Source organism: Scheffersomyces amazonensis, assembly GCF_036850825.1.
Source record: "Scheffersomyces amazonensis strain UFMG-HMD-26.3 chromosome Unknown RJT21scaffold_2, whole genome shotgun sequence".
Lineage (NCBI taxonomy): Eukaryota > Fungi > Ascomycota > Pichiomycetes > Serinales > Debaryomycetaceae > Scheffersomyces > Scheffersomyces amazonensis.
The window spans coordinates 884,475-904,399 of record NW_027042742.1 but is presented as its reverse complement, the minus strand read 5'-3'; the positions used below and the strand labels follow the sequence as shown (position 1 = coordinate 904,399).

The following is a 19,925-nucleotide window of genomic DNA, read 5'->3' as shown; positions in this document are numbered from 1 at the left end:
GCTGTACCCTACTCAACCTATTCCGAGGGGATGCGTATATTTTTCAAATTGATTTTATTGACATTTGAAGTATATATCCATAAATCACATTAAATTTACGACATTTACGATAATTCAAACTATGTCATCGCCAGCAGTTAATGATGGAGAAATTCAGCATTCTCAAGAAAGTGCTATTGTTAATGCTGACACACCAAATACAACTCCTCCTGCACCAGATACTGTTTCAGAGAGTCCACTGCATATAGAAGATGAAGAAGAAGATGAAGAACAACCAGATACAGTTATGGAAGGAAATGAACAAGAACATGAAATAGAAGCAGATGCTGAAGATGAAGAACATGAACAGTCTATGACATTACCATTAGCTAAAATTAAAAGAATATTTAAATTAGATTCTGATTTTATAGCAGCTTCTCAAAGTTCAGTTTATGCTACAGGTTTAGCAACTGAACTATTTATTCAATATTTTGTTGAACAAGCAAGTTTATTAGCTAAAATGGATAAAAGAAAGAAAATTCAATATAAAGATTTTGCTGCTGCAGTATCAAGTCATGATGCTTTAATGTTTTTAAGTGAAACAGTTCCAAAAACATATACATTATCTGAATTAGTTAATAAAAAATTAGTAAATATAGATTCCCCTAATGAAATTTCTGATATATCTAATGGGTTTGGATCAAATACAGAAACTGTTACTGAACAACCAATAAAAAATAAGAAACTGCCACCAGTACTTGCTAAAGGTCAACAAACATTAAGATTCTCAACTCCTAAGGAATCAGAAGTACCGCCAATAAGAAAAGCAGTAATTCATGATCTTGTAGGTCAAGAAGAGGATAATGATGTAGTTATGTTAAATTAGGTAAATTAATCTATTTCTATATACAATTGTAATATACCCTAATTAACTTCTATTTAATACCCATAATATATTTTTAGAATCTCTACTTAATTCCATATCCTTTGGAATACCTAATACTCTACAAGTATTAATAATATTATATTTTATACCTTCAGGTATTAACCTTTCATAATTTCTAATCCCTGTCAATAAAAATTTACTGTATAAATTACTAAGTTTTGGACTTATAGTACGTTTAAGTAATACTAAATCTTTAACATCTTTAGAGGAATCTTGATTTCTCCTTAAAGAAAATCCATTACTCTTAGCAAGTAAGAATTCCCAAGCTTCAATAAATCGTTTAGATAAGAATGAATCTCCATTCTTATAATCTTCATTAAGTATTTCAATGGCAAATTCAAGTGCTGGTGATATCAATTTTTCCATATTTGGTGTAATTTCAGAATTATTAAACATTGATAAACTTGATGAACCACTAATAAGGGTTATAACTTGTCCCCATAATTCTGCAATTAATGGAAGAGTTAAATTATAATCAGTAACTAAAATTGGGAATACTAATCTCATAGTCTTAATAACTTGAACTTTTAAATTACTTGATTGATGCGTAAGTAAAAGCATACCATACTTGAAGATTCTTTGAGCTAGGAAATAAATATTTTGAGGTACTGGTGATTTCCATACTTGCTCAACTTCTTGTTGTTGTTGTTGTTGTTCTTGTTCTTCATTATCACTATCTAGTTCATCATCTGAATCTTGAGTCTGATCTCCAAATGGAACATCAGGTTTCCTATGAAAATATTCGGTTTGTGAATCGTACTTGGTTGAATCATCATTCTGTTGACTTGTCGAAAACATTTCAATTAATTCATCAATTGAATCAATACCCCATGGTTTATATGTTGAAGGAGGTTTTGTTTGTAAATCTTCAGATTTAATATATTTTACAATAATTTGTTTAACCAAAGCTTCAAAAATAATAAAGAATCCTTGAACTAATAATGCATATCCATGATAAGTATCAATAATTACAAACATTTCTGTTAATACATCAGAAAGTTGATTAGATTCTAAAAGTTTTAAACCTGTAACTTTAATTATAATAAGTAAAATTCCTGGTAAAGTTGGAGATAAATTATTTGAAACTCTTAATCTTAAACTTATACTATCAACTAAATAATCTTGATTATCTAATATAAGTTGTTCAAATGAATTATTATAATAATTTTCAAGTATTTTATTAATGGTTGATGCTGCATGAGATTGAATTAATGGACTTGATTGAAATGTTAATGCTTCTAATATAGGATATAAATAATCAATTAAGAAATCAGTTCGAAATGATATTAAATCTAAAGAATTGGATAAAATTCCAATTGAATCAAGTGCCATTGAATAAGTGGTTTGAATTTGATTTCCTTCATTAATATTATATGTCATAAGATCTTCACTAGTAAAGTTATTTAATAAATCTTGTGATTTACTCATTACCAAATAAGATAATTCTTCTATTTCATCTAATGATTCATTTTCATTTTCATTTTCATTATTTTCTTCTACTTCATCATCAGAAATCACTAAATATTCTTCAAGATTATTAGCAATATTATTATGTTTTACATGAACTGATAAACTATCAACATAATTATTGGAAATCCATAAATTAATTCCACTTTCATAAGTATCAGTATAAGATACTTGAGCTAAAACTTGTTCAATAAATTCCAAATGACTAAACTTTTCAATTTTACTATTATAATATGCAAAACTTTTAATTAAATCAATAATAGTATCTTCAATTGTTTTGGAATAAATATCTTTAAAGTACTTTATTGGTTCTTTTAAAAGAAATAAAGATTGATCATTCCATTGAGAAGATATAATTTGCATATCTGAAGCATAAGCTGATCCTCTTGCTTGAACTGTTGTTGAATCATTAAAAGTAGTTAAACTATTGGTATTAATATGAGGTGGTAATTCAATTTTATTTAAACGATTATCTGAAGGTGCAATCATATTCAGTTTTTTATTATCTAATGATTTATTCTTATCCACAATAGTATCAACCAATAATTTTAAAACTTTTAATTGCATAGATCTATATTGATTAAAGTCAGGATGTAATTTCTTTGAAATTTCATAAAATAAAGCCAAATGTAATTTCAAAGATATTAAATAATTACTAATTTTTGATTCATCCGATGATAATAAGAGTATATTCATTTTAGAATTGATTAAATCTGATAATTTATTATGCACTTGATTAAATGTGATAGTGGTAGAATTAGATGAATTAGTATCTTGTAAGCATACAGTTGCTAAATCAATAGCATATAATTCGAAATTTAAATTTAATGATTCATCTTCAATACCAGCTAACCATGCATAAATATCTATAGATAATGATAAAAATATATCAAATAAAGATATATAACAATTCAGAAGTACTTGTAAAGTGAAATCTTTTAATGATAAAACTAGTTGAGGTTTAGTTTGAAATTTCAATTTATTAGATGAAGATCCAAATAAACTTTTGAAAAGAGTTGCTAATGATAATTGTAATTGTTTAGCAGTGGCATTTCTCCATGAAGTAGATCTAAATGGATTTGAGTCATTCACCACAATAGTTAATTGATCTTTTTGTTCTTGTTCTTGTTCTTGCTTTAAACTTTCTAAATTAGATATAGTCGTCTTAACCAACTGAGATCCTAAATCTTTATCATTAAAAGTTTTAATAATTAATTCTTTTAATAATTGAAATAATTCTGCTAGTACTGTAAAATGTAAATTTTTAGATAATGTAAAGAAATTAACTGTTTTCGATATAAGACCAGGGAATACTTGACAAGCTTGATCTGATGAAATTTTATATCTTACTAATTCAGATATAATTTTCATTATATCTATTACTAATATTAAATCTTCTTGAGATGAATGATTAATTTCAAATAACATAATATCTAAAGATATTGTTATAGTATTTCCCAATAACAGGAGTCTCTTAGAATTTTCTGATTCTGAGAAATATGTATTTGGTATACAATATATTAATGATGTAATACAATCAATAATAGATCTTTTAAAATCAAATGATTTAGATTCTAAATCTAAACCTGAATGAGTTGCATTACCATTGGTATTATTATTATTAATTCCACTTAAATATAATATAACAGGATATAATTGATCTATTAACATTGGTTGAAAATTAAATTTCCAGGCTTTATCAAGTAAGAATGATATTATATTTAATACTTGTATTATAATTCTATCATTCAATTGTGTTTGTTTCAAAATATTTGAAATAGGGAAAAATATATAATCGGCTAGATTATTCGGTATTATGAAAACTTCATGGTTATTTCGTAAACTTTTATTAAGTGATATTAATAAATCAATTAATCTAAATGTCTGTGATTCAAATACTGAATTAGGTAATAATGCTACTTGGGAGATTTCTATACAAATCGGTTTGATCTCACTAAATAGTTGTCTTGATAATTTATCTACTACACTATTTGACGGTAATTCCGACGTCATAGTTACCTATTTTTCATCAATATAACCTTATTAACTCTTGTAAGTTATATTAATTATACCTATATAAATAAATATACTAGTTTATAAAAGTCACGTGACTGGACTGGATTGTCTTGTCTTGACAGTTTTACACGACCTCACAGTGAAAAACTGAAGAATGAAAAAATTATCAACCCTCAGAAAAAAGGTTGGTGAAAAATTTTTCACTAACAACTTAAAGAGTCTTTTCTTCATTCAACCAGAATTATAAACAAAACCAACCAGTACGTTGAGTTGTTCATTTCTGTAACCAAAGGGTTTGTGTGGATCTCATGCTTCATAATCAAAAATATATAATAAAAATAAGAAGATAAATACAGGGTTTAAGAATCAAGTTGTCTTGGAAAATTGGTACAAAGCATATGAATCTTAGTCAAAGATTTTATGTTCTGTTCAGTTTTAATTATCGAGATGCTTGATACCTTTAACTCTATGATTTGTAATGTGATAATCTCATTACATTTCATTGGCTCGTGAATCTCAATTTAAGAGACACTCATGCGGCTTTTGGTTAATTATGATTATGAAAGTTTTACCCAATACTAACAATATATTTTGTCTAGATTATAAAATGACTAGAACTTCTGTCTTAGCTGATGCTTTAAACGCTATTAACAATGCTGAAAAAACCGGTAAACGTCAAGTTTTAATTAGACCTTCATCAAAGGTTATTATCAAATTCTTGTCAGTTATGCAAAAGCATGGTATGTCTTAATTTAATTCAAGCAATAATAAAATGGAGGACTCTTATCTGAATAAATAAATATTCTTTTCTTTTCTTTTCTTTTCTTCTTTTTCCACCGGATTGATAACTGGATGGACTGATCGGTTTCCCGTCCCACTCTGTCTTTTAAGTATTCGGAAGAATAACTCGGGAAATGCTTCTTACACGGTCTTGATAGTTTTGCATTAGCAATTCTGATTGTCTTGTCCGTTTACTTTTCCTTTACATTCCTTTTCTATTTTTCAATTTTTCTCTTGTTCAGATACAGAGTTTTTTCCATGTTAGCTTTTTATTATTTTAATTAAATTCCTTAAATACTAACATAGTTTCTAGGTTACATTGGTGAATTTGAATACATTGATGACCACAGATCTGGTAAGATTGTTGTTCAATTAAACGGTAGATTAAACAAGTGTGGTGTTATCTCTCCAAGATTCAATGTTAAGATTAATGACATTGAAAGATGGACTGATAACTTATTACCAGCTAGACAATTCGGTTATGTTATCTTAACCACTTCTGCTGGTATTATGGATCATGAAGAAGCCAGAAGAAAGCACGTTTCTGGTAAGATCTTAGGATTCGTTTACTAAGCTTTATCTCTGTTTTATACATGTATATTATTTAATAAAAGGTTAATGTAATGGAATTAATTATTGTAAAAGCTGCAAAAATACAACTCACTTCATAGTAAAAAAAAAAAAAAAGGTTAAGCACCATACATTTTTTTATGCCGGAAATTGAAATTTTTAATAGAACCATAATTAAGTAAAATATCCGGAGAAGTTTTAATCCTTACCGTAATCAACCATATTGAATTTATGCCAGTACCAGAATCATTGAAGTTTATAGCATCGACATTATCATGGACATTACGAGCAGGATGTGTTGCTCATTTAATTCATGAATTTGTCTATGAATTTACAGAAACCAGAGGTGAATCAATGTTACCTACATTACAAAGAAATCATGATTATGTTCATGCTCTTAAGACTCATAGATTAGGTAGAGGATTAGAAATGGGTGATTGCATTGTTGCAGTTAAACCTAGTGATCCTGAACATAGAGTATGTAAACGAATAACTGGTATGCCTGGTGATATTATATTAATTGATCCTTCATCATCATCAGAATTAACTAATACACCTAATGAAATAATACAACATGATGGATTTAATAAATATATAACAGTACCTGAAGGTCATGTATGGTGTACAGGAGATAATTTATGTCATTCACTTGATTCAAGATCTTATTCAGTATTACCAATGGGTCTTATAACAGGTAAAATTGTGGCAGCTAATTCAATGGATAAAGGGTTTTTCACTAATTTTTGGGGTTTTAGGTGGATAACTAATTCATTTAATTAAATGATTCTAGTTATGTCTTGTTCTATATGTAATATTTATATTTATATTTATTTATATATATGTATATTCAATGTGTATAATAATACTATAAAGATGTTACCATCATTTTGATTTTCTTTATTTAAGATCTACCAATATGTCTACCATGTGCCAAATGTCTTAAGACTCTGGAACCAAAGTAGATACTAGCAATACCACAAAGGAAACTTGTAAATAAAGTAGTAAAGATATTTTGACCTAAATAATATTTAGTAAAATTTAATTCAAATCCAACTAATGATAATAAAAATGAAATATTATAAAATAATTGACCTGCTGAAGTAAATTTTAAAGTACCATATAAATCTTTACCAATAAAACCAACCCATGAGAAAACTAATGCTAAGAATAAAACAACGGCAACACCAATAAATCCAATTGGAATAATTGGATTAACTGTTTTAGGATCAGAATTAAAAGTATGATGAATTTCAGGTTTAAGACCAATTCTTGGAACTTCTTTATATTTATTAGCTGACTTTAATTCTCCACCAGGAATGAATTCCACTAAATTTTTATATAATTGAGCAGAAGAATCAGCGATAATAACACTTATGAATAATTTATCTTGAATCTTTAATACTTCAGGAAGTTTGGCAACAGGTATTGTAACCTTAATTTCTCCCTTTTTATATGTAGGGGTATAATGAGAAGCTAAAGCATAATTTTCAGCACTTGATATAGCAATTAATAATTGATGAGGAACAGCCTCTACTTTGTCAGCTAATTGAAGTTTTATTTCAATTTTATCTTTGAGATTTTCACTTGATAATTGCTTAATTTCTTGAGTATTGAATTCCCCGAACTCAACTTTTTTTTGATTAACTGAAACTGATCCACTAGAAATGGTAAACCCGAGAGTCAAGCTCAACAATTGAACAAAAGCAACAAGTATTAACAACTTCATTCTCGTTGATTGTAATATAATGGAATATAATGTCCAATCGTGCCTCTACGTGGTCGAAGTTTTAATTTTTCAAAAGCTACGCACATCAACAACACTTAAATCAAAAGACAAAGGCATAATTTTACTATGCAGGTATTTTCCTCTTAGTATGGGAGTTAAACTACCACCGGACTAGGAGGTAAATCATCATCATTTAGGATAAAGGAAGTCACTAATGGACCTGTACCTGAGTGTAAATCAACTTCCAGTGCTTTTTCTGAATTTTCTGAAATAACTTGATACCATTGATCATTTGTCTCTTGCCTTTTTCCAAATAATTTACGTCTCAAATTCTGTTGCAATTGCAAAAGTTTTGGATGTGGTGAGTTATAACCATCAGTTATTGTATAGAATACATAAACTACAGCACCCGAAATTGCTGCTATAAAAAATGCAGGTATTGCTACAAATGCTAAAAGTTTTAAATAAATAGTTAGTTTTTGTAGATAGAATTAGTCGATATTCTTTTGATAAATACTTACTAATAACAAAGAAAGTTGCTAATGAAGTTATGGTGAATAAGGCGATAGTTGCTGTTGATACACCAAACATTGCTGTGAGTACAAGAAAAACGATAAGAACCACAGGTGAAAAAAGAATGATTAAAATCTATTTCTGTTAGTATTTAATGATGCTAATATGGTATCGTTAATATAAATACTTACTGGAACAGTAACTAGTCTACTCAGTAAAACTTTAATAACAATAGATACTAATGGCTTTAAGTAATTATAAATTGAGAGAAAATACCTAGAAATATGTTAGTTAAACTGAAGACAGATCAATTGAAGAAATAAATGAACTAAGTACATACGTAATGATATTCGAATCACCCCAAGTTTGAGTTGCTTTTGAACTTAAAGCCCAACCAGTCTTTCCCACTCTATCAGAAATTAAATTTCTAGTTTGATGTCTGAATCCCGTACCGACCCTTGGGATTCTCCTTGAGCTTTTGCTTCTTTTAGTTGAATGATTTTCTTTAAATCTGAAGCGAAATTTATCACTATTTTCCATATATATTTACAAAGATTGATTTAACTATGACTACTAATAGATGATTCCTCTACCTTTTGTAATCGATTGATAAAGAAAAGAGCTAATAGAATTAACGCCATAAAAGAGGTAAAGAAGTAGTTTTGAAGGGGCGAACTTTTTTGCAACCCTTTAAACTGTAAATATTCCGACACGAAAAATTGCATGTTTTTAGCGATCTGAAATATTTCATTATATTCCAATTTGATCTCAAGAGGTTAGACAAGATAATTAGTGAATAAGTTGAAGTACATATAATAATATCATGCAGTTTCTTACCGCCAAATCATTACTTTATGGACGAGTTATATTTCTTTTAACCATTTCATTTTATTTGGTTAAGGATCCTGAATTTCTTAGTACTATTGGTTTTGTAGTTATTTTAGGTCAAGCCATGGAACTTCCATTTGTTAGACTTGATTCTAATAATCCATTATTAGGATTATTAGCTATTACTTTTGGTTCATTAGCATTATCTGATGTTGTACCTTTAATTGCTAATAATTTAGATTATTTTGAATCTTTAGTACCTATCAGATTATCAATAGCCTTTGGTATTGCATCATATACATATTTCTTTAAGGATTCAATTATAAGTAATGGATTAATATTTACATTTTCATTTTTCGAAATTTGGATTAACTTTTTGATTTATAATAATTTAAGAGATGAAAAGTATTATCGAGTTAAAAAGTATATTGAAGAGAATGCTGATGCTATCCGTCAAGCTCAAGATGATCAAGTCATAGTTGTAGAAAATGATTAGTTAAAATGTATATAATGTATATAATATATATATATGTAAATATTTAATTAACAAAGTTTAAAATAGTCCATTCTAAACATTCTTCAATTTCATTAAAATCATTAAAACTAATTTGTAGTACATTAACACCATTTAAATTATTATTAAAATCTTGAGCATTTTTATATCTAATGATATTTAAATTAATTATTAAATTAACAAAGATTTCATTGGTAGTTAATTGTACATCAATCTTTAAATAATTATTATTCTTTTTATTATTTAATATTAATTTAAATTCTGATACTGGTTTTTCAATAGATTTTTGGAATGGATTTTCTACTGGTTTCTTATTAAGGTTAACAAATTTACCAACTTCATTAACTTTGAATTCTATTTCATCTTTAAATCGTTTTAATAAATTATCAATTATTTCTTGCATATTACAAAGATTTAATTCATGCCTTATATTTCCAAGTAATGGACGTAATATTAATGGATGAGTATTTGATCTTTTGAATTTACTTAATGCTGTAGGGATCTTTTGTTTTAATTTTAAATTATATTTAAAATAACAACATAACATTAAATTTAAATATATTAAAATTAATTGACATTTCTTATTATTAATTGATGAATAAGTATTAATATTTTGATAATAATTATTAAGTATATCTTCATTATTTTCATCATAAGTTACTGATTCAATTTCAATTATTTCATGATTAATTTCAATTATTATCTTATTACTAATAATAGATACATTATAATTAATTAAAGTTTTAGCTTCACGAGTCAATTGATAGAATAAATCTTCTTCAAATAAAAAATATCTAGCCTTTTCAATATCATTAATTAACTTTGTATTACTACTATTAAATTCATTTTCAAATGTTGATTGACCCGTTAACATAAAATCTCCATCTATTTCACTTAATATCTTAACTCGAATAAATTTGAATGATTTTTCAGTTAATTTATTTGATATATTTGATAAGGGATGAAATGAAACTTCTCCAGATATATTATCTTTTCTTAATATAGCTAAACCTCTATCATGGAAACTAGATCCGGAATCTCCATATCCATATTTAACCCCTATAGCTCTTGCATTATTTATAGGATCTCTTGTTTTAAATAATGCTTCATCATTGGAAAGTACTAAATTAATCATATTCCAATACCTTCTCTCTTTTAATACTTGTTCATTCAAATTAATACTAGCATCTCTGAATAAATTAGTAATTTTATTTAATGATTGAAGTTTCCATGCCAGTCCTACTCCAGAAAGGGTATCTTTGTTATTTTGATTAGTTTCATCTTCTTCATCATTAGGTATTAATCTATCTGAATTCAATGAACCAATAGGAACATTTTTCTGTAAATGAGGAGATATAGTTGATTTTGCTAAACTTGGTTTAACAGCTGAAAGTAATAAGGAAACAAAATCTAATGATAATGAAGTTTCATTTACTGCAGAATTAATATTCTTTTGAAGTGATATCTTTTGAGATTGGAAAGTTTCAGTAGGATTCTCTTGTTGTTGTTGAGGTTGTTCATTTATGTCAGACTCAGTACTATCTATACGACTAACTGCATCTGATTGGTCTTCATTATGTATATGTTCACCATTTTCAATTTCTTCCCTTAAATTATCTTCTGTTACATTTAAGAATGATTTACGTTCTATCAATATTCTTGGGATTAAATCGGCTAATGATAGTTTATCTCTATATTATTAATTTGTTAGTTAATCTCCACACATTATCATAGTACATAGTACATAGTACATAGTACATAAAAATATATATATATACATACTCATCTTGAATGAATGGATCCTTATACCCACTTCCATAGTTATCTGGATCAAGCTCTATTCGGAATCCTCCATTTTCAGTCATTATTTAGTGGTGTAAGTGTATAGTGAATAACCGTAATTTGGCATAAACATCAAAAAGTGAAATATTTCCATTTCGAGACTCCTGTACTCGGACTACCGAAAAATATTAATGCTGCGAACAAGACAATTTTTTATATTTTGTATTATTCTATATATATATAGTAGAGGATGCTAAATATATTAATTAATTTTAACTAATCCATGAAATCATCTAAATCACCATCTTCAATGGCTCTTATAAGGTCAATTTCATCACCTTTTGAATCTGATTTACCATTAAGTTCTGATTTATTATCATTATCACTTGGATATCTCATAGATTTAACACTATCATTTCTTAATTGTAAACAAAAATTAATTCTTTGATCAAATTCAGATTGAGGTAATTTAGTTGAATAAATATCTAATAATTCTTTAGATTGCATAAATCCCTTTTGATGATTTATACTTGCTTCTATAACTCCATCTCTAATAGCTTTTGAAACTATATATTCAGTCAGTTCTTCTGAATCTAAATGTAATTTTATACAAATATCTTTTAAAGAAATCTTTGAATATGATAATGATATAATTCTAATACCTGTTTTAATTACATTTTGACGTAATCTTAATACTAATGTAAAATTATCATCCTTTTTAAATAATTCTTCATATTGATTAACAACTTTACTAAATAAATTTAAATCACCAAGTTTAACAGCTTTTGTAACATAAAAGTAAGGTTCATAATTTCCAATTTCATTCTTTTTAAAAGTTTTCAATTCAGGTATATCACCTGTTAATAATTCAATGATTATACTTAATTTAGTAGCACTTTGAATAAATCCATTAGCTAAATTAGTTTGAGGAGCTTTTCTAATAGCTGCAATAACATATTCATGAGCTGTAGAATAATCCAATTGAATAGCACTAATTCTTGCTAAATAATAATAATATCTAGCAGCTAATGCATTACTAGCATTTTCTGGGAAAATGGTCTTTTCAACTAAATTTGATGCTTGATTAATATCATGAGTCAATAAATAATTTCTTAATAATAAAGTTATTATCGATGAGGTAGTTTCAGTATCATGCCTTAAAGTAGCAGTTCTTAAACTATTCAATAATTCTGTACGAATTGTATGTAAATCTTCAAGTAATTCTTTGGTTCTAGCAATATAAAACCATATTTTAGCTTCAATAAAATCCAAAGATCTTTTATTATATAATTTCATTAATTGAATAATATTATCATTTAAAGTATTCAATTTTTCCAATTGATTTTGATCTAAAAGAAATACTTGAACTAATAGATGAACATATAATTCTACTTCTGGAATAAGAATATCTTCATCAACATCAACTTCAATATCATCATTATTTTCATGATCAATTTCCATTTTGGTTTCTCCACTATCACTGTTAATTCCATCTAATACTTCAATAAGGTATTGTTTATTTGAATGAGAATCTGGATATAATTTATTGATGATAGTGACAAGAATTGGTTTGGTTAATTTCCGTCTTAATGGTCCTAAATCACGAAATACTTTGGTGATATAACGATTATCGAAACTTGATGCTGTTTTGGAAATCAATGAAAATGATTGTTCAATCTCCTTCACTATGGATTCAGGAGATTGTTCATCCACTTCTTTGGTAATTGTCTTGGTAGATGTTTCCTTTTCTGTCTCTGTCATTCTGAAATCTACAAATATCTATACGAATGATTGAAATTGAAATTTAAATTGAAATTGAAATATTTGTGAGTAAGCGACTCTCAGAAATGTCAATGTCAATTTTGGTTCAATTGTCTCGCGGACTATTGCCACCATTAGGATCGTTGACTTCCTAAATAGGCAATATACTACAGGGCCGCACATGTATACCTTGCGCACAATTCTTCGTATAATAACTTATTTTATTTTATAGTGTAAGGTGCATCACGAGCCCCACTAAGCGAATAGTGTGTCAGAAAACAACCGATACCTATTAAATACGGATGATATTCGGATAGAGTATGGGATTATCGGCAAGTGTCAAAGCAACAGTAAATGTGAATGCACTGCCTTGAAATATACAATATCTTTTTTAGACAATATTCGTAAAATTGGAGGATATATTAGTCCTTAACTTCGCGACCCCTATAAGGGTTTACCCCAAAAATTGAAAAACTATATAAATCGGCAAATTCCTTGGAAGTAAAAACTTAATAAAATACCTCTTTATTTAAGTCCGAAACTCAATTGATATTTAAATATGTCTTTACCTCCATTAGATAAATCTATTTTCCCTGCCTTACCATCTACTCCTAAATTAGTACCTGTTTTTGTTTTTAATTTAAGAGTTGAAGAAGCTATTCCAGTACTTGCAAATAAAGCTACTGATTCAAGTTTAACTTTAGCTCGAGTTGTTAATGGTGAAGTCGTTACTGTTAAGAATGATTTAGGTTTAGAATTTGATGTTAAAGATATTACTGGTTTTGATGATTTAGTTGGAACAACTTCAAGAAATGTAACACATTTAGATTGTAAATTATATGGTAGTACAGCCAATGGAGCTGGAGTTTATATTACTTATCCAGGTGTAGTTAGGACATTACCTGTAAGTACAAATGTTCTCACTGGTGCTGCAAAGCATGCAGAAATTGAAGATGGTTATGTCACATGTAATCCACGTTTTAGACTTAGTGATGGAGTTGAAGAAAAGTTTAAATGGGTTCTTGATGAAAACTTTATTGGTAAAGGTAGATTTGAAAGAGATGGAGCTGGATATCTTTACGTTCAATATTATATTTATATTTTACGTTAATTTTCAAGTATTTACTGAAAAGGTACTAATATATTAGTTTAATCTTATTTAGGCCCAAATAACAAAGACAATAAAAATAAAATAAGAATCAAATTATAAAAAACTAGAGATTGAGATTATAGTGATAGTCTAAATCGAATTCAAATTCGAATTAGTTACTCTAAATAACCACTATCAATAAGAATAAAAGGAATAATCATAGTGAAAAAAAAAAACAAATGGCAATAGCAAAGAAAATAGAACCTATAATAATCTAACAACATGAACTATTTTGATCTTGAGCCAAAGTTTGACCCTTCAAGTTAACATTTGCTTTACCAGAATTATAAGAATTGTTAGCACCACTATTATTAGTCATTTGAGCTTTAATTTGTCTGGCCATAGTGAAGAAAGCTTGTTCAACATTGGTTGAAGAAAGAGCAGAAGTTTCTAAAAATGGGATATCTAAAGCATCAGCAAATTCTTTAGCAGCAGTATATTCAACAATTTTTTTATCTGATAAATCAGCTTTATTACCAACCAATAATTTCATCACTCCACCAGTGGCATAACGATCAATTTCTTGTAACCATTGTTTAACATTATTAAAAGATTCTTGATCAGTTACATCATAAACAATGATTATACCATGAGCACCACGATAATAAGAAGAAGTAATGGTTCTAAATCTTTCTTGACCAGCAGTATCCCAAATTTGTAATTTAATTGTTTTACCATCTAAATCGATGGTTCTGATTTTAAAATCAACACCAATAGTTGAAATATAATCTGGAGTATAATTGTCATCAGCAAATCTTAATAATAAACAAGATTTACCAACACCAGAATCACCAATTAATAATAATTTAAATAAGTAATCGTATTCGTTATTCATCTTTGTATAACTTTATTATGTGCGAAGTTGTGGAATCTATATGAGGATGATACCTTTGAAATTTCAATATAGATAAAATCAATAAGTCTATCTATGAAGTTAATCAAAAGTTAAGAACAGTCTAAAGACTAATGCAGTATAAATAAATTAATAATTATATTAATTAATTAATTAATTGAAAACAATGGGAGCAAAGGTTTGGAATTGGAATTGAACTGATATATACTGAAGTGACTATAATGAAAATAGTTTTACAACAATATTATACTATTATAATATTATATATATATATATATATATATATAAATAAACAGTTGAATCAATCTAATCAAACAGAATGAAAATGATAATAAATCAGTAATTTCACACTAAGATTGGAGGAAGATAGGGATTACCGATAGGAAGGATGTTAATCAAATACAAAATGAACTGGCTGATATTTCGGCAAGATGATTGTATTTATGCTCGTCTATATCACTACTAAGACGTGAAGATATATTAACTAATAGATAATAAGAACAGAATAATGAAAGACTACTTAACGACTGTGTATAGCTTCGTTTTGGCTGACACTAGTTTGTTTCTGCGTGTTAAAAAATTTAGGAGGACATTTGAACCAAGCACACGACTCGTAACGAATCCACCTTACTTACTACTACTACTACTACTACTACTACTACTACTACTACTAATAATTAATTTTCATAAATTGTTAGAGTAACTATTGACTATATATATAAAAGTAGTTAATTAATATATGTGATTATTGTAATGAGTTGTTTAGTCAACCAATACACTTTTTAATGACTTTTATGATTCGTAAATATATAGTAGTATTAATAAAATAAGGTAAAATGATCCCTTAATCAATTTTATTTGCAACTTCTTTAACTGCTTCCTTAGTAGATTCTTTACCTCCAAGTTTCTTTCTAGCAATAGCTATCATCTTTTGGAACCAAAAGATATTTAAAAAGTCTAATGATGCATTAAGTGCGAGAACTGTTACTGCTAAAAATGAAGGAATTTGATTCCATACTTGGAACATATCATTAGCTAATAATGACACAGCATATAAACCCCATAAAATTCTAACAGAAAAAAATGTTATTATAAGGGCAAGACCATTAAAAAGGATAAATGTTTCATTAAAAGTTCCTGCTGGTAATCTTGAAGCAAACCAATTAATATTGACAAATGGAGTAGATAATTCAAATAAAAGAAAAGCAGGAATCCATGGATTACAGAATGGACGTAAAGAACCTCCAAAAACAAATGCTGCAGCAAATCCATGGAAAAGAAATCCAATTCCAAAGATATCAAAATGTACTAAACAAACCATTAAATCCCAAAGGAAATATCCTAATGTTAAAGATGCAACTAATCCACCATAAGGAGTATAACCAACCACAGAATTTAATGGATCATTAACTCTATTTTGCCAATGAGAATGATTCCACATAGGTAATAATAAAGAAATTGAAATAAAACATTGAACCATAGATACAACATGAATATCAAAATTTACTTTGGTTTTATATTTTAATGAAGTATAAGTCTTACCAAAGTAATGAGCGGATATAGGTTTGGAGACTTGTTGAGCAATTGTATAGAATAAAAATGAAACAATTGCTTCATGCCAATGAGCTTCGAAATAATTGGCTGGTTCGGCAGGGAATGGCCGATATTTTAAGAATGGATCTTCAGTTAATACAGGAATTAAAGATGTTATAAAGGACATAGTGTATACAGTCTATTAATGTCTAATTGAACTTGAATGGAGTCACACAGTAATGTGATTATAAATTGAAGATGTGGTCCTCGACTCTATTAAAAATGAAAGTATTAGTGTTATTAATTTACGGAAGGGCTCACGTAAACACTTATCGCATTTTCCGGACTCTCTCTCGCGCCTCCTCCACCTTTCACTTTTTTTCAGAGGACCTCCAACAATTTTGTTTCCAACAGTTTTCTCTTGTACTAAAAAAATTGCGGCAACCCAAAACTAATGATCATGCGACCATATAGGCTGCATATTATTGCAAAATCGTAAATGGTATATAAATATATTTTTATAAAGAGTTATTATAAATTGCAAAGAGTCTATATGAAAAATCGTCAACTTTTATTTTAAAGAAATAAATTAAATCATAGTTATAATTAATACCATGATATTATGCCTTTTGATGCAAATGCTAATATGGATGCAAATTCTCTTTTTTTTTTTAGTGGTGGTGGTTATCGGAAGCTCATCATCTTTCTAATAGTCTTAGTATCATCATTACCTATTAAATCACTCTCTTCATTATCATAATCATCATTAATTCTTCCATCATTAATACCCGATCTATTATTTTTATATAAATCAAATAATGACCAAAATTTTAAATTCTCATCTCCTGCTACTGTAGCTAAAGTTAAATTATCTGGACTTAAGCATCCATTTAAAATTCTAGAATCATGAGCCTGTACAATTTCTCCAGTTTTCTGTAAAGTTGGATAATTATAAAGTGTAACATTATTAGTAGGATATCCATGAGTAGCTACTATTTCAAGTCCAATCCCATTGGCATATCCCCAATTTAAAGAACTGATTTGTGATCCAGTCTCAATAGTATTGACTCTTGCTCCTGTAGTGGTATTCCAGAAATTTATAGTTTTATCAGTAGATCCACCTCCAGTTGCCAACAATGATGATTGATAAGGACACCAAGATAATGCTTTAACAGCAGCTTTATGATTAGTCTTTGTAAATAATGGTTGAGCAGTAGAAGATGAATGACTTTGTCTTACGTCCCAAATACTAACAAGATTATCATTTCCACCACTAGCAAATTGTATACCATCTGATCTATATTCTATTCCACAAACTTCAGCAGTATGAATATTTTCAGCTTTACTCGTTATTTGTTGGGGTGATCTGACGTCTGAATGATAAATATTTCCTATTCTAGATCCGGAAGTTAACATATGATTATTCCAACTTTGACATGCTATTCTTGTTTGATGATTATCACAATTTAAAGTTCTTAATTTAGTATTTGATTCAATATCCCAAATTTCTATTAATCCATCTTCTTTACCAATAGATATATATGATCCATCATCAGACCATCTTAATGACGTTACTAATGTTTTATTAGGTAATTCACATAATATCCCTACTGAACCAGTAGATGCATTCCAAATATAAACTGCATCTTCCAATCCTATGGCAAGTAAATTTGTCAGAGACCAAGCTAACAAATTCAAATAAAAATCATCTACAAATCCAGGAGCATCTAATACTCTCTCAGGAGCAGTAGGAATTTTACTTGCTCTAGCAGATGCAATGGCTGGTCTTAGACTTGATTTTGTAAGTAATTTGGATTTTAAATTGGAATTGTTACCTGAGATATGATTAAATAAGTTAATAGGTTTCTTTCTTTCTGGTGGTAATGGTTGATACATTAAAATTCTTGAATTCATTTCAATTCCACAAGCTTCTGCTACATGATGTTGATAAATTTTAGAAGTTTGTGCCTTTATATGACTTTGAGGGGATGAATTAGGATTTAAATTAATAGTCATCATGGAAGATTCTAGTTTCCCACAAGTGGAATTATGACGTGAAGGAATAAATCTATCAGAAGAAGTTGTAGAAGATTGCTGTTGATTTTCTGAAAATGATGATGAACCTCCTTGGCTAATTAAAGAGTTGGTTCTTCTTAATTTTCTAGAAGGAGAAATAGAGTTTCTAGAAAATGATCCTGTAGAAGATTTGGATCTTAAATTTGATGGCATTGATAATGGTTTTAATAATGGTGGTCTAACAAATCTAGATTTGGTTGGATCTTTTGAATTTGCTGCCGAAGATGAAGAAGTGGATGTGGAAGATGATGATGATGAGGAAGAACTTCCAGCAAGTACTGATCCAATTGAACTAGAACTTGGTTTATGATTACTCTTCATTATATTAGTCTTCGGATTAGAGCTTCTAGATGGTTGTAAATATATTGTCTTATTTGTAACGTTTGGACTCATACTTTGTAGGTATAATCGTTTACTTGGTGATAAAGTTGGTTGATTAGAGGCAGACAAGTTTGATGTTGGAGACTCTTGCTGGTGGGTTCTCTTTTTATTGGCTGACCTTAAGACATCAAGATTTAGCTGTGCTTCATTATTTTCGATATTGGTTAATGGTTCTATTTTCTTTGAAGTTGGAGATTCAAAGAATAGTGATGACATTTGTATGATTTATGAAGATTTATGCTAAGTTATAATACATGAACAATTGAATAAACTGATGATTTCAGGACTAAGTAATTGATTGTATGAGGTCTATCACACCTAGTAATATGCAAGTTTAGGTATGATTTAATCAATTGCGCTAAAAGAAAGAAAACTTAACTTAATAGGATTTGTTAGAGCAGTTTATCACACCTCTCTAAGGTTCGACCACTAATTTACTGATCTGGTCTCTTTCTCATCAATGGTCCAGTCCACAAAGGGAAATTTCTAAATTGAAATTTCAAATATGTAATTAATATTCCCTTTTAGGATGGCTCCAAATTATATGCCTTAGTTAATTTTTTTTGACGGCGGCTGTTGCTTATTTACATTTTGCCTAATGCGGTAAAGTGATTAAAAATTGATCTTAATTTTGCAGTTTAATGAGAACATCAAATTTTATTGAACAAATGTATATTTACAACCGATGACGATATAAGTAGTTAAATTTGAAGAGGTCATATAAATACGATTGGATATCAGACGAACAGAATAATTTACTTTAAGTATCGTTAGAATAAATATAAATAAATAAATAAATAAACAAGAAAATAAATACGAAAATAAACAAGAAAAACCGTTGTAGATACAAATAATCTACAATCAAAACGTACAAGACATTGCTCGTTAAAATACAGCGTTGTAAACCAAGTGAATTCATACTAACTGTGCTCTATTTCTTCTTGACTACAAATACACTCTTATACTTTAGCTTGTAACCTTGAAGGGATCTTTTTTTTTGCGGAGATATCAAATGTCGCGAATTCAAGGGAGGTACGACATAGACCACTC

At 28.2% G+C, this 19,925-nt stretch overlaps 12 protein-coding genes across 12 annotated transcripts; 5 read left to right on the top strand and 7 right to left on the bottom strand. All coding sequences in view use genetic code 12, as the record gives it.

Moving 5' to 3' along the window:
- The first annotated feature begins 87 nt into the window (after positions 1-87).
- On the top strand, positions 88-887 carry HFL1 (DNA polymerase epsilon noncatalytic subunit). The gene has a single exon (XM_064885679.1). The coding sequence runs from the start codon at positions 122-124 to the stop codon at positions 863-865; it is 744 nt and encodes a 247-aa protein (XP_064739355.1). The 5' UTR covers positions 88-121; the 3' UTR covers positions 866-887.
- Positions 888-4,417, bottom strand: RJT21DRAFT_118682 (uncharacterized protein). Its single transcript, XM_064881115.1, has one exon. The coding sequence runs from the start codon at positions 4,403-4,405 to the stop codon at positions 908-910; it is 3,498 nt and encodes a 1,165-aa protein (XP_064739354.1). The 5' UTR covers positions 4,406-4,417; the 3' UTR covers positions 888-907.
- Positions 4,418-4,583: 166 nt separating this feature from the next.
- RJT21DRAFT_118681 (40S ribosomal protein uS8) lies at positions 4,584-5,817 on the top strand. The gene is made up of 3 exons (XM_064881114.1): positions 4,584-4,668; positions 5,008-5,148; positions 5,502-5,817. The coding sequence occupies exons 2-3, from the start codon at positions 5,016-5,018 to the stop codon at positions 5,759-5,761; spliced, it is 393 nt and encodes a 130-aa protein (XP_064739353.1). The 5' UTR covers positions 4,584-4,668; positions 5,008-5,015; the 3' UTR covers positions 5,762-5,817.
- A 136-nt stretch (positions 5,818-5,953) lies between these two features.
- IMP1 (endopeptidase catalytic subunit) lies at positions 5,954-6,568 on the top strand. The gene has a single exon (XM_064882816.1). The coding sequence runs from the start codon at positions 5,990-5,992 to the stop codon at positions 6,536-6,538; it is 549 nt and encodes a 182-aa protein (XP_064739352.1). The 5' UTR covers positions 5,954-5,989; the 3' UTR covers positions 6,539-6,568.
- Positions 6,569-6,659: 91 nt separating this feature from the next.
- Positions 6,660-8,722, bottom strand: RJT21DRAFT_112559 (dolichyl-diphosphooligosaccharide-protein glycotransferase; the record flags this gene model as incomplete). Its single annotated transcript, XM_064880092.1, has 3 exons — positions 6,660-7,529; positions 7,652-7,816; positions 8,591-8,722. The coding sequence occupies 3 exons, from the start codon at positions 8,720-8,722 to the stop codon at positions 6,660-6,662; spliced, it is 1,167 nt and encodes a 388-aa protein (XP_064739351.1).
- On the top strand, positions 8,588-9,392 carry RJT21DRAFT_103220 (uncharacterized protein). Its single transcript, XM_064879764.1, has one exon. The coding sequence runs from the start codon at positions 8,821-8,823 to the stop codon at positions 9,319-9,321; it is 501 nt and encodes a 166-aa protein (XP_064739350.1). The 5' UTR covers positions 8,588-8,820; the 3' UTR covers positions 9,322-9,392.
- Positions 9,343-11,300, bottom strand: MED17 (Med17p). The gene is made up of 2 exons (XM_064883718.1): positions 11,122-11,300; positions 9,343-11,030 (listed from the first exon to the last, which is right to left on the bottom strand). The coding sequence occupies exons 1-2, from the start codon at positions 11,202-11,204 to the stop codon at positions 9,365-9,367; spliced, it is 1,749 nt and encodes a 582-aa protein (XP_064739349.1). The 5' UTR covers positions 11,205-11,300; the 3' UTR covers positions 9,343-9,364.
- An 18-nt stretch (positions 11,301-11,318) lies between these two features.
- On the bottom strand, positions 11,319-13,020 carry RPN3 (proteasome regulatory particle lid subunit). The gene has a single exon (XM_064881113.1). It carries the CDS (start codon positions 12,880-12,882, stop codon positions 11,398-11,400), a length of 1,485 nt encoding a protein of 494 aa, XP_064739348.1. The 5' UTR covers positions 12,883-13,020; the 3' UTR covers positions 11,319-11,397.
- A 134-nt stretch (positions 13,021-13,154) lies between these two features.
- Positions 13,155-14,002, top strand: RJT21DRAFT_118672 (uncharacterized protein). The gene has a single exon (XM_064881112.1). It carries the CDS (start codon positions 13,442-13,444, stop codon positions 13,991-13,993), a length of 552 nt encoding a protein of 183 aa, XP_064739347.1. The 5' UTR covers positions 13,155-13,441; the 3' UTR covers positions 13,994-14,002.
- Positions 14,003-15,168, bottom strand: YPT1 (Rab family GTPase). Its single transcript, XM_064881111.1, has one exon. The coding sequence runs from the start codon at positions 14,865-14,867 to the stop codon at positions 14,247-14,249; it is 621 nt and encodes a 206-aa protein (XP_064739346.1). The 5' UTR covers positions 14,868-15,168; the 3' UTR covers positions 14,003-14,246.
- A 349-nt stretch (positions 15,169-15,517) lies between these two features.
- RJT21DRAFT_118670 (uncharacterized protein) lies at positions 15,518-16,885 on the bottom strand. Its single transcript, XM_064881110.1, has one exon. The coding sequence runs from the start codon at positions 16,603-16,605 to the stop codon at positions 15,730-15,732; it is 876 nt and encodes a 291-aa protein (XP_064739345.1). The 5' UTR covers positions 16,606-16,885; the 3' UTR covers positions 15,518-15,729.
- CDC20 (ubiquitin-protein transferase activating protein) lies at positions 16,854-19,363 on the bottom strand. Its single transcript, XM_064883715.1, has one exon. It carries the CDS (start codon positions 19,089-19,091, stop codon positions 17,103-17,105), a length of 1,989 nt encoding a protein of 662 aa, XP_064739344.1. The 5' UTR covers positions 19,092-19,363; the 3' UTR covers positions 16,854-17,102.
- Between the last annotated feature and the right edge of the window lie 562 nt (positions 19,364-19,925).